The sequence below is a fragment of the Aquarana catesbeiana genome, linkage group LG05 (assembly GCF_042186555.1).
Source record: "Aquarana catesbeiana isolate 2022-GZ linkage group LG05, ASM4218655v1, whole genome shotgun sequence".
Classification (NCBI taxonomy): domain Eukaryota; kingdom Metazoa; phylum Chordata; class Amphibia; order Anura; family Ranidae; genus Aquarana; species Aquarana catesbeiana.
This window is the reverse complement of record NC_133328.1, coordinates 33690785-33708483: the sequence shown is the minus strand read 5'-3', so window position 1 is coordinate 33708483 and position 17699 is coordinate 33690785. Positions and strand designations below refer to the sequence as shown.

At 39.8% G+C, this 17699-nt stretch overlaps 1 protein-coding gene across 1 annotated transcript in view; it reads left to right on the top strand.

The window, feature by feature from the left end:
* The window catches only part of COL1A2 (collagen type I alpha 2 chain), a gene marked incomplete at its 5' end in the record, with an annotated part of 50289 nt that overhangs the window by 11716 nt on the left and 20874 nt on the right, over nt 1–17699 (top strand). The window contains 18 exon segments of the mRNA XM_073629592.1: nt 1163–1216; nt 2506–2550; nt 4385–4438; nt 4558–4602; nt 5169–5222; nt 7316–7414; nt 7496–7540; nt 7668–7766; nt 8824–8877; nt 8962–9069; nt 10123–10176; nt 10262–10360; nt 12184–12237; nt 14895–14993; nt 15089–15142; nt 15656–15709; nt 16027–16080; nt 16573–16626. Coding sequence (XP_073485693.1) covers nt 1163–1216; nt 2506–2550; nt 4385–4438; nt 4558–4602; nt 5169–5222; nt 7316–7414; nt 7496–7540; nt 7668–7766; nt 8824–8877; nt 8962–9069; nt 10123–10176; nt 10262–10360; nt 12184–12237; nt 14895–14993; nt 15089–15142; nt 15656–15709; nt 16027–16080; nt 16573–16626 — 1179 coding nt within the window.

Here is a 17699-nt window from a genome sequence, read left to right as displayed (position 1 = left end):
TAGCATATTGATGGTGTGTTGGACCATATTTGTTAATGCACAACTAAAAAGCTTAGACTGTAAAGTTCTGCATCTACAACACATTGGAGTTGACTCTTATTGTAGCGATATCACACTATGCAAAATGGACGTTACTTAGCTTAGTGAATAAGATGAAAATCACCATCCAAACATGTACAATTACTCTTGCGCATGATTGGGTATTTTAAAGTGCATCATATTCATGAAGCTAAATTACAATTCTTTACTCCTTTAATAAACCCCTTTGCCTTTGTATTTGCCATGACAGTGCAAATGCACCAGGCCCCACTGTTACAATTATCAAAACATTGAGGTTGATTCGGAAAAGAATACAGCATGTAAAGTGTACATGAATGAGGCTAAGCTGTGATCACTTCAATTATCCAATCACATTTAAGCAAAATCCATTTTTTTTTTCAAAATCCAGTGCACATAATTGGGTATTCTAAGTGAACACATAGTAATTCCTTAAACAAGGCTTAAACAAACACAATATGACCCAACAACTTAGCACAAAACACACTCGATAAGACAACTGATGCCCTAGGGCAAATTAATTTGCTCCACTGAAGAACCATAAATAACATACAAAGAGGCTCCTACAGCACTCTGAAATGAGCCATAACCACTCCCAAGGAAATACTACTACAAGTGCTAGGGGGACATGGGGACGGAAGCCACCGTCTCCTTGGATTCAGTCCAAACATCCCAGACTTTGGAAAACTTATAGCTAGTTGATGTTTTATCGTTTCCCATCCCATAGCAAAATGTATGTTTGCAATAACTAAGCAAATTTGAAGTTGATCAATAGCATAAGTTGCAGGGGGTGCTTAGAAGTGATCCAGTTAGATTTAACGTGTATAATCCAGTCATTGTGTGTAATGTGCATAACTTTTGTTTCCAAAAACAACCCTTTTTTGGACTGGGGAAAGACACCATTTTGTCCTACATCTACTCTAAGTTTACCTTATAAAGATTCCTAAATGAAAATCCAAAAATAAGGTATTACATGCATTTATGCAACAAAATCCAAGATACATGACAAATTATACATAGTGTAAGAGCATAGCACTTAAATCAAATTTGTATTTAGTGTTCTGGCCTGATAGAGATTCTAATCATACTTTGTGTTATCTTTCAGGGACACACTGGTTCAGATGGTCAGAAGGGAGCTCCTGGTGCCGCTGGTGTGAAGGTAATTTGCTTTCTACTTTCTGTTCTATAAAGGGAACACGTGCAAGGAGAAGAATGAATCTCTAACTTGAATTTCCAATTCTGGGATTGCTAAGGTTCAAATTAAAGCTTTGTTTCAGTCCCTGACACCATGGAACAATAAATACAAGTTGAGGCCAAAACATTTTCATGGTCATGTTTTCATTGTAGGATGTCGTGGCCTTAATGGGTTTGTATGTATTGGTGATCCCAGTGATAAAAGTAAAGTTTTAATTGGTACCTGGGAAATGAAGGTTGTGGTAGGCCTTATGATCCCTTTATGAGTTATATGGTCTAGATCCAGGTTTTGGTGGACAGATAATGACAGCAAGAGGTGGACTAGTCATCAGGAGCACATGTCATCGAGGATCAAGCCAGCTAGATTTTCCTTCTGTTCACTTTAGGTCATTCCTAGATTGTAAGCTCTAACGAGCAGGGCCCTCTGATTCCTCTTGTACCAAATTGTAATGTAACTGTAATGTCTGCCTTAATTTTGTTAAGCGTTGTGCAAACTGTTGGTGCTATATAAATCCTGTATAATAATAACAATAATCTGCTGATATGGGTGCATCTAAAGCTTACAAATGGCTGGCAGATGTAAGAGGCCTATGACAGCTGCCATCTTTCTACAGTTTATTATTTTTATTTATTACAGGTACTTATATAGCACCAACAATTTACATAGCTCTTTACATATACATTGTATCATATCAGTCCCTGCCCTCAAGGAGCTTACAATCTAAGGTCCGTAACTCACATGTATACACATACTAGGGACAATAACCTTCCAGCACGTATTTTGAGTGTGGAAGGAAACCCACACAGGTACAGGAAAAACATGCAAAGTAGAGTCATGGTTGGGATTTAAACCAACGACTCTAGTGCTACTCGGTGGAAGTGCTACTGTACTTCCTTACACTGCACTTACTGTACTTTCTTACACTGCACAGAAGGCATTTGAGATATAGAAATCAAAATTCTGTCTTTTGGCATTAAATCAACTAGATTGCATAAGATTTCATTTTTATTTTTGTCACAAAGATGCACTTATCCTGAGATATTCAGAAGAGTCAGTGAGGTAGGAATGTACAGGATAGGTGCCATAAATACAAAAACGATCCCTTTATTCCACAGCCAGTAGTAAAGTTTGACATGGAGCATATTCGTCTTTTGTCATTGACTTCAATAAAATATTGCATTACTATAGTCCTAAATTTTGGTGCAACATAAGCATTTATTGATGATCACTTAACCTATTTTTTTCTCTTTTAGGGAGAAAATGGTGCCAATGGTGATAATGGTTCCCCAGGACAAGCTGTAAGTATCATTTTTTTTGTTTTGTACATTTTTTGTCTATTGTGATAGTAGTTTGTCAAAACAAAAGAATAATTGTACTAGTGTTATTTAGAACAATGGTGACATGAACATCCATAACCAATTTAGCTGAGCATGCGTGTTTTTGCATCAAAATCCCATGGTATCAGCTTTATTCAATGAAGCCTTACCATGCAAGGAAAATCAATTTCAACAATCAATTCTTCGAATTACATCTGTCATACAGAAAGGCAACAGAGTGGCCAAAGAAATTCTTTTGCTTCTTGATTCAACTGTAACCTACCAGAGTGGTCAATGAATAACCTTTGGTTATGGTTCTCTTACATTATGGGAGAATTAATTCATCTTGACTATTTGCAAAAACATTATTGGCCTGTCTAGATAGAATCAAAGTCTTGAGGTCATGTCTCTTCTCCATATAATGAGCCCTGGGAATGTACCTGGTCGGGGGCATAGGTAATGAGAGGGCTTCCCCTGCGGCTAAAGTCCAAGCACCCCTGGAGGTAATGCAAGGGAGTGTAAGTATCAAAGGAGCACAGGTGCTGTTAGGTTGATCCACTGAGAGCTGTTTTAGGAAGTATTCGGCTAAGTGGTCCTCAAGCAGGTGGTGAGGAATGATGGCAAGAACACAGGGGACACTTGTGGTAGAGCAGGTCCAGTGTAGCAGCAGGTGATATGTTAACACCTGTGGAGGAAGCAGGATCAGATTAGCAGGGCAAAACTGGAAAAGCAAAGCCAAGGTCAATATCTAAGCTGGGGTCATAAATAAGAGGTCAGCAGAATGCAAGGCAGGAGTGTAGTCAGAAACAGAGTCAAGGTCATGCCCAGGAGTCAGAAGGAGAAGGCAGCAGAGTGGTCAGGAGGCATGCCAGAGTCATACGTTGGTGGGCAGAAGAAGAGCCTGTTACACAAGCAGGGGTCAAAAAAAGAGGCCAAGCAGAGGGAAAAGTCAGAGGCAGTTGGTAACAAGGAATCAGGAAAACCATCCAGCAATCCTCTGTTATTGCTTCCTTCCTTAAATAGGGCATTTGGCGCCAGTTCCAAGATTAGACGTGCACGTGTGTGCATCTGTGCACATTTCCATGCAAACGGCTGCCTCTATGTAGGATACTGGTAGATATGCAAGGCCTGTGTCACACATGCGCACCTGTGTTCTGGACAGTGCCCTTAACAGCCCTGTATAATGATGACCCCCCTATAACATTGACCTAGTGGCAAACCAGGTGTTCCTCTAGCTTCTCCACAATGACTACTTTAATGCACAAGTTGAAGACATATTTGTGATGGTTCTCCTTTGTCCAGGACATGGTATAGCTAGTAATAGCTAGTCACATTCAAATGAACTTGATCTGTAAAGTTGAAGGACATTTAGCTACTCATCCAAGCTGAAGAAGCTCCTTGGATCAGTAGCAAAATGCCCTTCAACATTACAGATGTCCAGTTAAATGTAACTACAATACCTACAAGTAGAGTATGTTTCCACCCTTGCTTCAATGAAAAGGGTAATGCAGGTGGAGTTAAACTACAAAAAAACATGTTCAGGTTCATTAAGGTGGAACTAGTTGATAAGTAGGTGTGCCACCTTTTTGCAGTGATGCTAATTTCCATCACTTATGTATTTTCCATTGTATTGTTTAATCATCTGGCCCAATGGGTTTACTGTGTACATGGTGGCGCATGGTTATAATGATTTACTAGCTTTGCAATGTTCATAATAGCACACAGTTATAATGTTCTACAAGTTATATAGAAAATAAGCAAGGGGTTTGTAGCTAATGAATGTATAAAATAATGAATGTTCCCTCCTGTTTTGTAGGGTGCTCGCGGTCTTCCCGGTGAGAGAGGACGTATTGGACCTGCTGGCTCTGCTGTAAGTTAATAATCAAGTTTTTGTGTATCTGAAAGGTAGCTTATCACTGAATGTATTAGGTTTTCTAATCTGTGTGCTTGTTGTTCTTGTAAGCTTATCATATATTTCTATTTCATTAGGGTTCTCGTGGAAGTGATGGCAGTTCTGGCCCCGTCGGACCTGCTGTAAGTAGATACTTTTTTTTTTTTTTGACAGACGGTATGAATTAAAGAAGATCTTGTATTTTACAAAAAATAAATAAATAAAATTTGACCTTGTATAATAGAAGCTGAAAGTGTTTTGGCAATTTTGAGTGCCCATAGTAAAAGTGTATGTATAGCTAAAACTTTTGCGCTAGTTTTGAACTGTAGGGAAGAATAGATCCTCTGTTAGGTTTTTAATGAAGTTCATGTACTCCCTGGGGTAGATCATGCTCTCTATTTATCAGGGTGACTATTGTCCCTGACAATGCAAATGATAGGAAATCCAAAAGTTCTCATTAGAACAGTAGGGGAGATAAAATTGAACACATCGAATACAAGACCAGTATGTAAAATAAAAAATGTGCATCTAAAGCAATTCATATTTGTAGGGGGAAAGGTTGCTCCATCATTTGCTGGGGGGTCTCCCAAAAGATGGACCTCTGGTGCATTATTTAATCCTGAGAAGTATTTTAATTTTAGGAAATAAAATAAAACAAAAGGCATTTTAAAAATTCCTAACTGGTTGATTTTTTGTGATTCTATTTCAGGGCCCAATCGGTTCAGCTGGTGCTCCTGGCCTTCCCGGTGCTCCTGGTGCCAAGGTGAGTGTACCCAGCCTGTGGATTTCTGGTTCACAGTTATATGTTAAACCTACACATCGTTAGCTTTATTGAATAAGGCAACGTGCAATGAGCATTGAGACCAATCATAACTCACCTTTTTCAGATCTGCTATTGGTAGATGGTAGCTGATTGGTTGTTATTGTTTTTTGCACTTTGCACATATTATTGTTCATTTCTCTTACTCAATAAGCGTGTGAGTGTATGGAGTCTATAATGTATAATGAATAAACTCAGCATACTGAAGAATTATATCTTAAGGCAAGGTTCATATCTATGCATGTTGGGAAAGTGCCCATATTTACATGTTTTCCCAACACACAGAGAAACGCATTGCCATTTAGCTACGGCGCGTTTTTGGAAAAAATTCAGGGTATTTCTCATGCATAGGGCAGCTTATTGAGATGAATAGGCTACCCATGCTGGAATATGTGGAAAAAGGCACGGAAATGCCTCTGCCCTTGGTCACAACTGTAGGTGTGAACCAACTGTAAGAAAACAGTATTAGAACTAACTAGCAGGCCTGATGGTGTGGAAGGTCTGATCCTATGGCTTAACTTTGTCTACTGTGCCTCTGAGGGAGTGCTTTTTAACATGCCAAATAATATGTTGACTTTGTGTGCTTCCTGAGCTACTTCATTGGCTACTTCATTGGCATAAATAGGCCACAACTACTATAGGTCAGAGTCTTCAGCTAGCAGCTAAGAATAAAAACAATATTAGCACATATACCCAGATAGCAAGCAATTGTGTGCAAGTTTGAAAATGACTTGCAAAGCTATTGCTAGATTTGCCAGGCTTCACAAGTTTGTTGCACAACTGCGGCAAGACTGCATTGTATGACTCCAGATCAACTTACTTTGCAAACGTTCTGCAAGTCTGCTGCAAGTTCTGGTCCAGTTATCTTGTGCAATAGTCATCCCACCACATGGGTCACTGTGGCTGAATTTTTATGCTGTAGACCGGAGGTAGGCAACCTCAGCCCTCCAGCTGTTTTGAAACTACAAGTCCCATGAGACATTGCAAGACACTGACAATCACAGGCATGACTGCTAGAGGCAGAGGTATGATGAGATTTGTAGTTTCACCACAGCTGGAGTGCTGAGGTTGCCTACCTCTGATGTAGACTTTCAGAGCTCTTGCTGTAGACTCACCACTGCAACTTCGCTCTTGCTATTGACTTGCCACGCAAATTTGCTACTAATTAGAAAAGTGTCAACTAGAACTTGTGCTTCAAGTGTTTTGCAAGTGTACAACTTGCCAGTGAAAATGTGCAGCAAGTTAATAGGCTTACAATTCAACACTGCCACAAATTTGTGGCAAGTTATCCTTACTATCGGGGTAGTGGTTGCTTTACTAAAGGCAAACAGACAGTTCACTTTGCATGAGCAGTTGCGCTTTGTATAGGAATTTGCCCCAGAGCTTAGCGAAAGAAGCTGTGCTGACTTCCATCATCCAATCATGTGCAAGCAAAAATGCTGTTTTCTAATTTTTATTGCACATGCTAGAGTATTTTATACAAATGGAATTTCAATACATTCATTAACCACTGGGGAAATTTCCCATGCAAAGTGCAACTTTCTTCACAACATGAACAGCCTTTTTGCCTTTAGTAAATCCGACCCCTAGTCTTAAAATTCACCTTCCTCTAGTGAGCAATATTGCAGCATAGAATAATGAAGGTGACATTTGTCAGATCCTAATGTTCTGTAGACACTGTAGACACTGTGACATGGCCCACCGCCCGTCTGTTCTTTGTACCTTGGTAACACTTGCCTTGAGTTCTCTTATTCTTGTAAGCCTATTTGACAACGTCTCTTCCTACCCATCAGCTTACTATGCAGGTACTACCACTGCAAGCCTTTTTCAGCTGAGACAATACAACTTAGTATAATTACAAATTTTAGGTGATGATTTTGGCCTTGCTGAAGAACATATGTATGAGGGTTGAGGGAATACATGCATGATGTAATAGGACTTGAAGTATTGCAGTATTTTAAAGAATATTATGGTGGTATTATCTATATAAACCATATTCAGCTTGCCTCTCAATAACATTTTTTTTCACCTACTAGGGTGAGCTAGGACCTGCTGGTAACAATGGCCCAACTGGTGCTGCTGGAGGAAGAGGCGAGCCTGGACCCCCTGGTTCTCTTGGACCCGCTGGACCTCCTGTAAGTAAATTCTGGCATTGAACCGATAATTCATTTTACAATCTCAATTGTACCTAAAACTTGTCTTTGCTTATATTTTAGGGAAACCCTGGTACTAACGGTGTCAATGGAGCTAAAGGTGCAGCTGTAAGTATCCTAATAACTTAAATTATTGGGTGTGAGATAAGCTGCGGGGGATATTATTTGTATTGTAAATTTACTGTATTTATTTGGATATAGTCTTAACTAAAATGTTTTTCTTACACTATTTCAGGGTCTTCCTGGTGTAGGTGGTGCTCCTGGCCTCCCTGGAGGTCGTGGTATTCCTGGACCTGCCGGACCTGCTGGACCATCTGGCGCAAGAGGTCTTGCTGTAAGTAACTCAACTCCTACCAGCCACCATTACTATTCAAAGGACACTTTGGCTTAAATAGAAGATATAGCCAAGTGTTTCATGAACCTCTTGGGAGCTAAAAGGTGATGTCCTACGGGACATCATTTTCACTACTAATCTACCAATGCTCCCTTCATTTGAGCCCTGTTCCTCACCGATTACATATTTCCTGTGAGTTGGGCAGGACTGCTCAAATGGAAAGTGTTGCTTCTGCATTCCTTCTTATGCCCCGTACACACGGTCGGATTTTCCAACGGAAAATCTCCAATGGGAGCTTGTTTTCGAAAATTCCGACCGCGCGTAGGCTCCATCGGACATTTTCCATTGGAATTTCCGTCACACAAAATTTGAGATCTAGATCTCAAATTTTCCGACAACAAAATCCGTTGTCGTAAATTCCGATCGTGTGTACACAATTCCGACGCACAAAGTTCCACGCATGCTCGGAATCAAGCAGAAGAGCCGCACTGGCTATTGAACTTCATTTTTCTTGGCTCGTCGTACATGTTGTACGTAACCGCGTTCTTGACATTCGGAATTTCCGACAAGATTTGTGTGACCGTGTGTATGCATGACAAGTTTGAGTCAATATCCGTTGAAAAAAATCCATGGCTTTTGTTGTCGGAATGTCCGATCGTGTGTACAGGGCATTAGAGTTTGGCAATGGAAACACCACGATGATCAAATTGTTATGTCTCACACGCTATGCAATAAATCAGTAATACTAATCTTTGACTGACTTTAGCATGTCTCATGACAATATATTGTGATGACAAATTCAAGCTCACTTATAACAAGTAGCTTCCTGTTGCAAATGTTTTAACACTGTTAATAAGGCTGAGTAAAGACTGATGTCCACCAAAGCCAACCTTTATATCTTCATGCAACATTATTAGTTTAAGAACACATACCCTACTAAGTGGTGGGTTTGCCAATTTTATATTGTTGGCAAAACGATGATGTACAAATAAAACTTTGTATAAATAAAGTATCACAGGTTAATATAGTCACATTAATAACAGACTTTTTGCTTTAGGGCGATCCCGGAATTGCTGGTGGCAAAGGAGACACTGGATCTAAAGGAGAGCCTGTAAGTATCATCAGCCAATGTTTAAACTTATTTTTGACCCATAGTTTTCTTCGTGGCTTATCAAAAGCTGTTTTTTGTTTTAAGGGTTCCGTTGGTCAACAAGGTCCTGCTGGTCCTTCTGGTGAGGAAGGAAAGAGAGGTCCCAATGGAGAGGCTGGATCTTCTGGTCCCTCTGGCAATGCTGGAATTAGAGTACGTATGCTATCATGTCAACTGCAAAAATCAGTTTTTATCAGTTATCAGTTTTGAAATAAGGAATTAAAAAGTTAGGACGACTTTCCAAGCAGTTTTAATTGACCTGTCCATATCCATGCAAAGTGTACCTTTATTTATTTATTTATTACAAGTACTTATATAGCGCTGTCAATTTATGCATCACATATATTGTACATTCACATCAGTCCCTGCCCTCAAGGAGCTTACAATCTAAGGTCTCTAACTCATATTCATACATACACATACTAGGGCCAATTTTAGACAGGAGCAAATTAACCTACCAGCATGTGTTCGGATTGTGGGAGGAAACTGGAGTACCTTGAGGAAACCCACGCAGGCACAGGCAGAACATGCAAACTCCATTCAGGTAGTGCCTTGAGAGGGGTACAGACTGAACTGTGGTCAATGGGGGGAGAAATAATGCCCCTTTTGTTGGTGTCAGTTGAAGTATTAATGCCCCGTTGTTGGTATCAGTGGGAGAAATAGTGCCCCATTGTTGGTATCAGTGGGAGGAATAGTGCCTCAACCATTGGTGTCAATGGAAAGAATTATTTCCCATTGTTGGCACCAGTATGGATGATCAGATAGAGGTCATTAGGATTGAACTTAGCTTTCATATAATTTTGTCCTGTAAAGCAGTTTATTTCTATGTGTCCGAGAGGTTGGTGTAGAAATACATTTACCCTTGCCATTCCAACATGGATGGTTGGGGCCCCTCATAATGGGCACAGCAGGTGTCCTGACTAAGGAACTGCAGAGATAACACCAATAGAGTTCCCGGGAGATAGAAGAGAATGCCAGATGGTTTAACCCTACAGACGTGTCCACTAAGTATCTCCAAAGTATCCACCAAGTGTCGAATGACCCTTTTAATAAATTTAACACTTTTGAGATTACATCTCTGTCTGAAACATGTTGGGTTTACTTTCAATCCCTGTAAGGGAAGCCACAGTTATTGTTTAGTAGAATAAGAACTTATTTTGCAAAAATTGTTCCTTTTTAATGGTGTCTATTTTTTGTGCATTTTAGGGTGTTCCCGGAACTCGTGGTCTGCCTGGACCCGATGGTAGAGCTGGTGGAATAGTAAGTTGGGTGAAGGGTATTTGGGCTGTTCATTTACTATAAATATTAGATACATATTTGTAATTACTTGTTGTATATATTTTAGGGCCCTGCTGGTAGCCGTGGTTCTTCTGGTCCTCCTGGTGCCAGAGGTCCTAATGGAGATGCTGGACGCCCTGGAGAGCCCGGTCTTCTCGGTGCAAGAGTAAGTCAATCTCGCTTTGTAAATTGATTGATACTAATAAATTCCTCCTTATTTCTTCACACCACCTTCTTCATACTCACCTACTATATATTTTTACTAGTCAGTAATTATTAAAAAGTTTACAGTAACCTATTTTTTTTTGCACTTTTTGACATGTCTATGTTTTTTCTGTGTCCATTGTTATTGCCTGTTTCCTAAACGTGTAAGAAAAGCCCAAAGTTTTGAGTTTAGTTTAGTTTTGAAGTTTTAGGTACAGTATTTACTGCTATTCAGGCCTCTGTTGGAGAGATTTACTCTTACTTCCTGTCATGGTGCTAACAGATTCTACAGGCAAGAAGTGAATGAAGAAATCTGCAACAGAGACACAGACAGAAATAAAAATATTTGTTTAATAGGTTAGGAGAAGGCTAGAACCCCTGTGGGCTATTTATTTCTGTCTGTGTCCCTGTTTCAGATTTTCCTTCAATTCTTGTCCGGAGAATCTGTTGTCACCATGACAGGAAGTGAGTGTAAATCTTGTGAAGCAGTTGTGAGCGGGACAGGAAATGGGCATAAATATCTCAGAATATCATAAATATAACAGAAATAAAAAACCTGAGGAGTTGGGAAGCCTGCACATGAACTTTAATGGCATCCCAGTCTTAGTCCGTAGGGTTCAATATTGAGTTGGCCCACCCTTTGCAGCTATAACAGGTTCAACTCTTCTGGGAAGGCTGTCCACAAGGTTTAGGAGTGTGTCTATGGGAATGTTTGACCATTCTCCCAGAAGAGCATTTGTGAGGTCAGGCACTGATGTTGGATGAGAAAGCCTGGCTCACAGTCTCCGCTCTAATTCATCCCAAAGGTGTTCTATTGGGTTAAGGTCTCTGTGCAGGCCAGTCAATTTTCTCCACCCAAAACTCGCTTATCTATGTCTTTATGGACCTCCCTACGGACTACGACTAGGATACCAATAAAGTTCATGTGTGTTGTAAAGGCAGTTGGCCCAATACTTTTGACAATCTAGTGTATTTAGCATGCAAATATCTAGGTGCTCCCTCTAGTGGCTATCCGTATATCAGTCAAGACAGTCAGCATCTCTTGTGCAGTTGTAGAATATTATTAATAGAACAGTCAATGTGACTTCCTCCTAACATTCTCTGGTGGTGAATCAATCACTGCCAATTAAAACCCATGCACCAATGAGTGCTTGGTGAATGTCAGATTTATTGCTTGATAAATATACCCCTGTGACAACATAAGATGGCTGCACCCATGTACTTATTTATTTTAACATTGTAGAAACAAGGTGGTCAATTTATAAAACATTCACTGCATAAATGTAAGAAACATTCATGCAAACTGAACAAAACTTCACCAAATGTTTTGAATAGATTAAGTCCTCTATCATTAGCTCCATCTAGTGGCTAAAATATATTTTCTCATTGCGGTATTTCAGGAATCTATACCGCATTGTGGCCACTAGATGGAGCTGATAATACCGGCGTTACTCTATTCAGAAACAAAAGGGGAAATTTAGTTCAGCTTGCAGGAATGTTTCATTTAGGCAACACATGTTTTACAAATAGACCATTTTTTAAAATAACAAATATTAACCATGTTTATCGACATCAAGCTAACCACATTCACATTTAATTTCTCAAAATTATAACCAAATACAAGTTCATTTTAAACAGCAAACTGGCCATAAAATGATAAAATGTTATTGCATGTTTCATGCTTTTTGAACAAGAAGCAAAAGAGTTGCAGATAGTTTTATTAATTGTATATACTATTTTCCCATTCTTTTATGTTTAATCATGTATTGTAATCCTTTCATTTAGGGTCTTCCCGGTTTCTCTGGCAGCAATGGTCCCCAAGGCAAAGAAGGTCCTGCTGTAAGTTTCTGACATTTTTTATTGTAAGGTACATCACAATGACATGGTTCTCTAGCCTGGAAAAAAAGAGAAAAGTCCATTAGGCAGTGACTATCTTCATATCAGTTTGAATGTCATGCTAGGGAATACAGCTTCTATCATCAGTTAAAGTGTTAGTAAACTCTGTTGCACCACTTGTACCTACAGGTAAGCCTGTAATAAGGCTTATCTGTAGGTACTGTGAATAGCTCCTAAACCTGCACAGTTTAGGATATATTCAGAGTGCATACAGCCGATGACAGAACCGGCGCATTCGCTCTGAAGGTCCGGCTTACAGGGCTCGTGCACATGATCAGAAAATCGTACGAAAAATACCCATTTCAAAGCGATCGAATGATAATCTGACCGTTAGTACACAGCTTTCGAGAGCCGATCACGACAATTCGTGCTAAAATAATCCAATGGCACAAGCACAAAGAATTTTCTCGTGCAATACCAGATGGTACGATTTTTGTTTAATCAGTACAGTTGTCGTCTGAAAATACAATACAAATACAATACAACACATCAACGATATTCTCCTGCGCATAGGTGTGATTGTCCAAATCAGAAGAGAACTCTGTAGTCAGAAGTGGATATTACTTTAAAGCTTTGCTGCCCTCTAGGACTGGTGTTGTCCTCAGTCAGAACACTGTGGAAAATAGATAAAAACAAAGGGCCCGCTGGCCTGCTGGCTGACGGGTTTTCAAAGGATGGCTCTGATGAAGAAGGCCATCCTTCGAAATGCGTCAGTCAGCAGGGAACCTGGTGAGGTCCTCCTTGAGATTGCAGTCACTTGTAGTGGCTTGAGGAGCGATTTTACTACCTACACTTGTGAGTAGTTATATTTTATACTTTATCTTGTTGTGGGATAATGCACTAGGCCAGTGCACCCTCTGTTTTTATCTACAATACAACACATTACATCACATCCAAATTTTTATTCTGTCATATGAGAATTTTCGTTAGTAACCTCTTTTTTTCGATATGAGACTAGCATGCATGCAAAAAAAAAAAAACAGTCGATCGTAAGATAATCTCATCGTATGTACCAGGCAGTAGATACATAGAGTGCAGCATATTTTTCTTGACCCAACTGGATCTTACAGTCATATGATTGCAGGTTTATGGCACATGGTAATGGATCAGACCATTACTCTGTGTTTGCCCCCATAAAGATACCTACAGACATTAGAAAATGTTTAGCTATTTTGCTGTTTGCAATTGGATTTTGGATAATTTATATGGTTGTAGGCATCTCCACAACCCTCTCCAGCACTCCATGGTTGAGCCTTTCCAGGCCAATCAATACTATTATCCTCCAGGCATAGACCTACATGTGGGTAGGGCAAGCTGTATGGCACCCTACGCAAGGAAGCAGCACACTCAGTCCACAGCAGTTTCACAGTATTGTATTTAGTTGAATGTAGTTCTACAAATAACACTTTCACTTGCAAAACACAGAAGCGAGTACTAGCAGCTTTGTCTTACACAGTTGCAATATTTCTTGTGGTAACAGGCTCGGTAATTCTCAGTAACTGGTAAAAACAATCACTCCACACAGGCACAATGCAGGTCCCAGCTGAACACCAACACAGTCCTTAAGGCACAGGAGTGGTGGGGCAGTTGTGCTAGGCCAGTTGATTGTAGTCTAGTGCAGTTGAACAGTGGTAAAGCCTCAGACACGGTGGGACACAGCACAGGCTGAGTAGGTATTACCGGGGTGGTATCTGCTGGAGGGGTTGCAGACTGGCAGGTAGCTGACACAGGTGGTAGCTTAAAGAGGCATGAAATGAGTGGCGGGAACAGCACTGGAGATTGACGGTGTCCCCTACTCTGTCCCTCCTCACACTGGAACCTTTCCCTGGCTCTAGTTCTTTGCCCCTGCCAGACCGGATTCTTCTCCCCACATTACCACTTGCAAAATGCACGCCAAACCTGGCAGAGCACTGCTATTTATTAGCACTGCCCTCAATCAAAATGGCCACAGAAGGTCACTGGGAGTTTTAGCGTCCAATCAGACAGCTGCTTCTCCTGGGATACCTACGGAGGCTGCAGGGGAATACCATCCCCTTAGGTCTTCACTCTATTCCTGAGCGGCAAGGTGCCACCTGCTGGGTGGAGTAGAAGTACACCTGCCAATATACATGTTTGCCTTATGTAAACTTTTCTAGAAGTATTCTTTGTTAAAATGATTGCTCAGTTACTGGGTCCTGTTTGTAGACAGCTTAAGAAGGGCCCAGGGATTGGGTACCTGAACTATTGGAATAAAGGACCCATAGCAGCAGAAGACGAAAGTAAGATAAGCACTTCTTTGTTTTACCCCCCCCCCCCCACCACCACCCCACCCCACAGTGTCCACCTTTAAAGACTAGCTGTAAGAAGAAGAGTTATTTTTTTACATCATCTGTGATCTTTGTGTGGTCTTTAAAATTAAGGACCTATACATACAATGGAAAAACAATTAATGTCAAATAGGCTAAAAAGTTATCATGATACATTTACTGTCAAATTACAGGATAAGATAGGTGTATTCAATACAGGTGTGTAAGTTGATTTAAAAATGTTGATCTAAAAATACCATAAAAGTAACAGTAAAATGTATAACTGAAAATTAAAAGATCCTTTTTATCTTCTAGGGTCCCCAAGGTATTGAGGGTCGTTCTGGTGCAGCTGGTCCAGCTGGTGCTAGAGGTGAACCTGGTGCTATTGGATTCCCTGGACCCAAAGGACCCAATGTAAGTTATCTCCTCAAGTTTACACTTTAAAAAAGTTAACTTTGTAGCTTACACTGCAAATGACAAGTTTGTAACGGTTTCTAATTTGTTTATAGGGTGAGCCTGGCAAGAACGGAGATAAAGGAAACCAAGGACCTTCTGGAAACAGGGTAAGTGTAAAATCGACACTTCGTTAATATCAAAAGGCCTATCCAGTTTGCTGCAAATTGAGTAGACTTTAATCCACATCTTGCAGTGCACCTTTGCAGAAGTTAAGATTTCAAACTGTTTATTTTAACTCAAAAAGGTATACCAATCACCGCATACAGTGAAGGGGCGGCAAAGTTAGCAACTACTGAGACCATAGTCCTTGCCAACTCAGCCCTAAGGAGGTAATAGCTCCATATAGCTGCATGTTGTATATAGGTTCTATACTTGGCAAAAAGGACTATTTTACTACTGCTATGATATTTAGGAATAGAAAGCAAACAATATGGGCACTAATAGGAAACTTTAAAAGCACAACACTCTAACAAAAGATATTGCCCCTAAGAAACTGCAACACCACAATATAATACATGAAAAAATAAAAACGCAAAGGCCAATATCTGTCCAATATTCTTAGAACACACGGTAAACTACACTTATCAACGATAACTTACTTTTTCAACCTTTGTCTTTAGGGAGCTCCTGGACCTGATGGAAACAATGGTGCTCAAGGTCCCGCAGGTCTTGGTGTAAGTATTGGCTCTCCATTGTCTATCTTCTCTGACTGGAACGTATTTACTGACCATACACATTTACTTCGAGAATGATGTAATCCATTAGGAAGTAGTGATCTGTCCGAGACATTTTTCTAAGGTCTCGGTGATATCATGTGTTCAAGAAGGAATGCTTATCCACATAAGCTGGAATAATGGTTTGCTATATGAAGTGGTTTCCTGTAGTCTAGATAATCTTTATGCCAAACACCAGAAATACCTTAAAAGAATATAAACCCTGAAACCAAAAAAAAAAATCTAACAAATATATAATTTTTGTGTTTCTCCTATAGGGTGCTACAGGTGAGAAAGGTGAACAAGGTCCCTCTGGTGCTCCAGGTTTCCAGGTGGGTTTTTCTCTAATCATCCTCCACATTGAAAATGAATTCACAGATGTAACAGGCATTTTCTAACTTTTTAAAAGTTGGACATTACTTTGAAAATATGAATACACATTTAAGGTGCTGGCAGTGTGTCTACACAGTTGACGCATAAAGGAGTAAAAACATAATTAAAACACTGCTCTAGACTACACTGTCACAAAAATAAGCACTTGTCAGCTGTGTTAAATGTATGAGATCATTTTTAATGTATGAAAATTATACATTATTAAAAGGCAATTAGGCAATTGCTTTTTTGTGACACAATAAAAAAAATCCTAAATGCCTACTGTAACCATCCTCAAGAGTGCTAGTAATAAACTGATTATTTTTGACACATTATGTAAACAGTTAATGGAATGTACACTTGAACACAAAATATACTCATCAAACATAAACTATATCTTCTGTTCTCTGTAATATTGCCTACGATCTCTAACACTTTCTTCTTATTGGCAGGGTCTTCCTGGTCCTGGTGGTCCTCCAGGAGAAGTTGGCAAACCCGGTGAAAGAGTAAGTACACTTTTTTTTATTATTTTACTTCTACAAAGTCACCAATATGCACACATACAATAGGGCCAACTTGGGTGGAAACTAGTAACCTACTGGAATGTTTTTGGGTTGTTGGTGGAACTAGAGAACCTGCAGGGAATCTAACCTAACATGGTGAAAATATGCAAATTCAATGCAGATAAGGACTAAGTGGGAACAGAGCCTACAACCCCCCTGTTGCAAAGCAAGAGCACTAATAATTTAACTACCCTGCCAGTAGTAATAAGTATTAGACAGATATCACAGTATGTCAGTCATTAACTGGCCATAAATGATAGCATTTAAATGTCTGTGCACAATCTAATCAAATTATCTATTTTATAACAGAGCATATAAATATAACCCTTTGCAGTCTATGGGCACGTGCATGTGTGTGAACAGTTGAGTCCCTAGTAAAATGCATATCTTAGCGGAATAATAGTGTATTTGTGGTAGACTGTGTGATCTAGTTGGATGAGGGAACATTCAGAAGTTTGTAGGCTCTCTACAACCCTAGATGATGCACCTTTAGCAGAGCTTGGAGGTTGATTATTTGGAATGAGTTTCTCAAACCAATTTCCATTGCTTCTTCAGAGGCACCGTGGCACTCTGTGGTAGACTGCGTGATCTAGTTGGATGAGGGAACATTCAGAAGTTTGTAGGTCTTCTACAACCTTATATGACGCTCCTTTAGCAGAGCCTGAAAGTTGATTATTTGGAATGAGTTTCTCAAACCAATTGCCATTGCTTCTTCAGAGGCACCCATGGCACCCCCCTTTCTCCTCCATTATCAGAAACAAAATTTCATACAATGAAAATGTGCACATTAATAGAAAGATCTTTTCTTAGAAAGATTGTTCGGTGTGCATAGAAATCATCTAATGTATTTAAGCTAATTTAAGGTGTCAATACATTTTACATGAGGAAGTACTTTGCAAAATGAGCTTGATAGTTGTCCACATATGTGAAGCTTTGGGAAAAGCTTGGGAGGCTAAGGTTAGGGTATAAAACTTTAAGAGTCTACCTTTCATATTGTTGGCAGGCATGCAAATTCA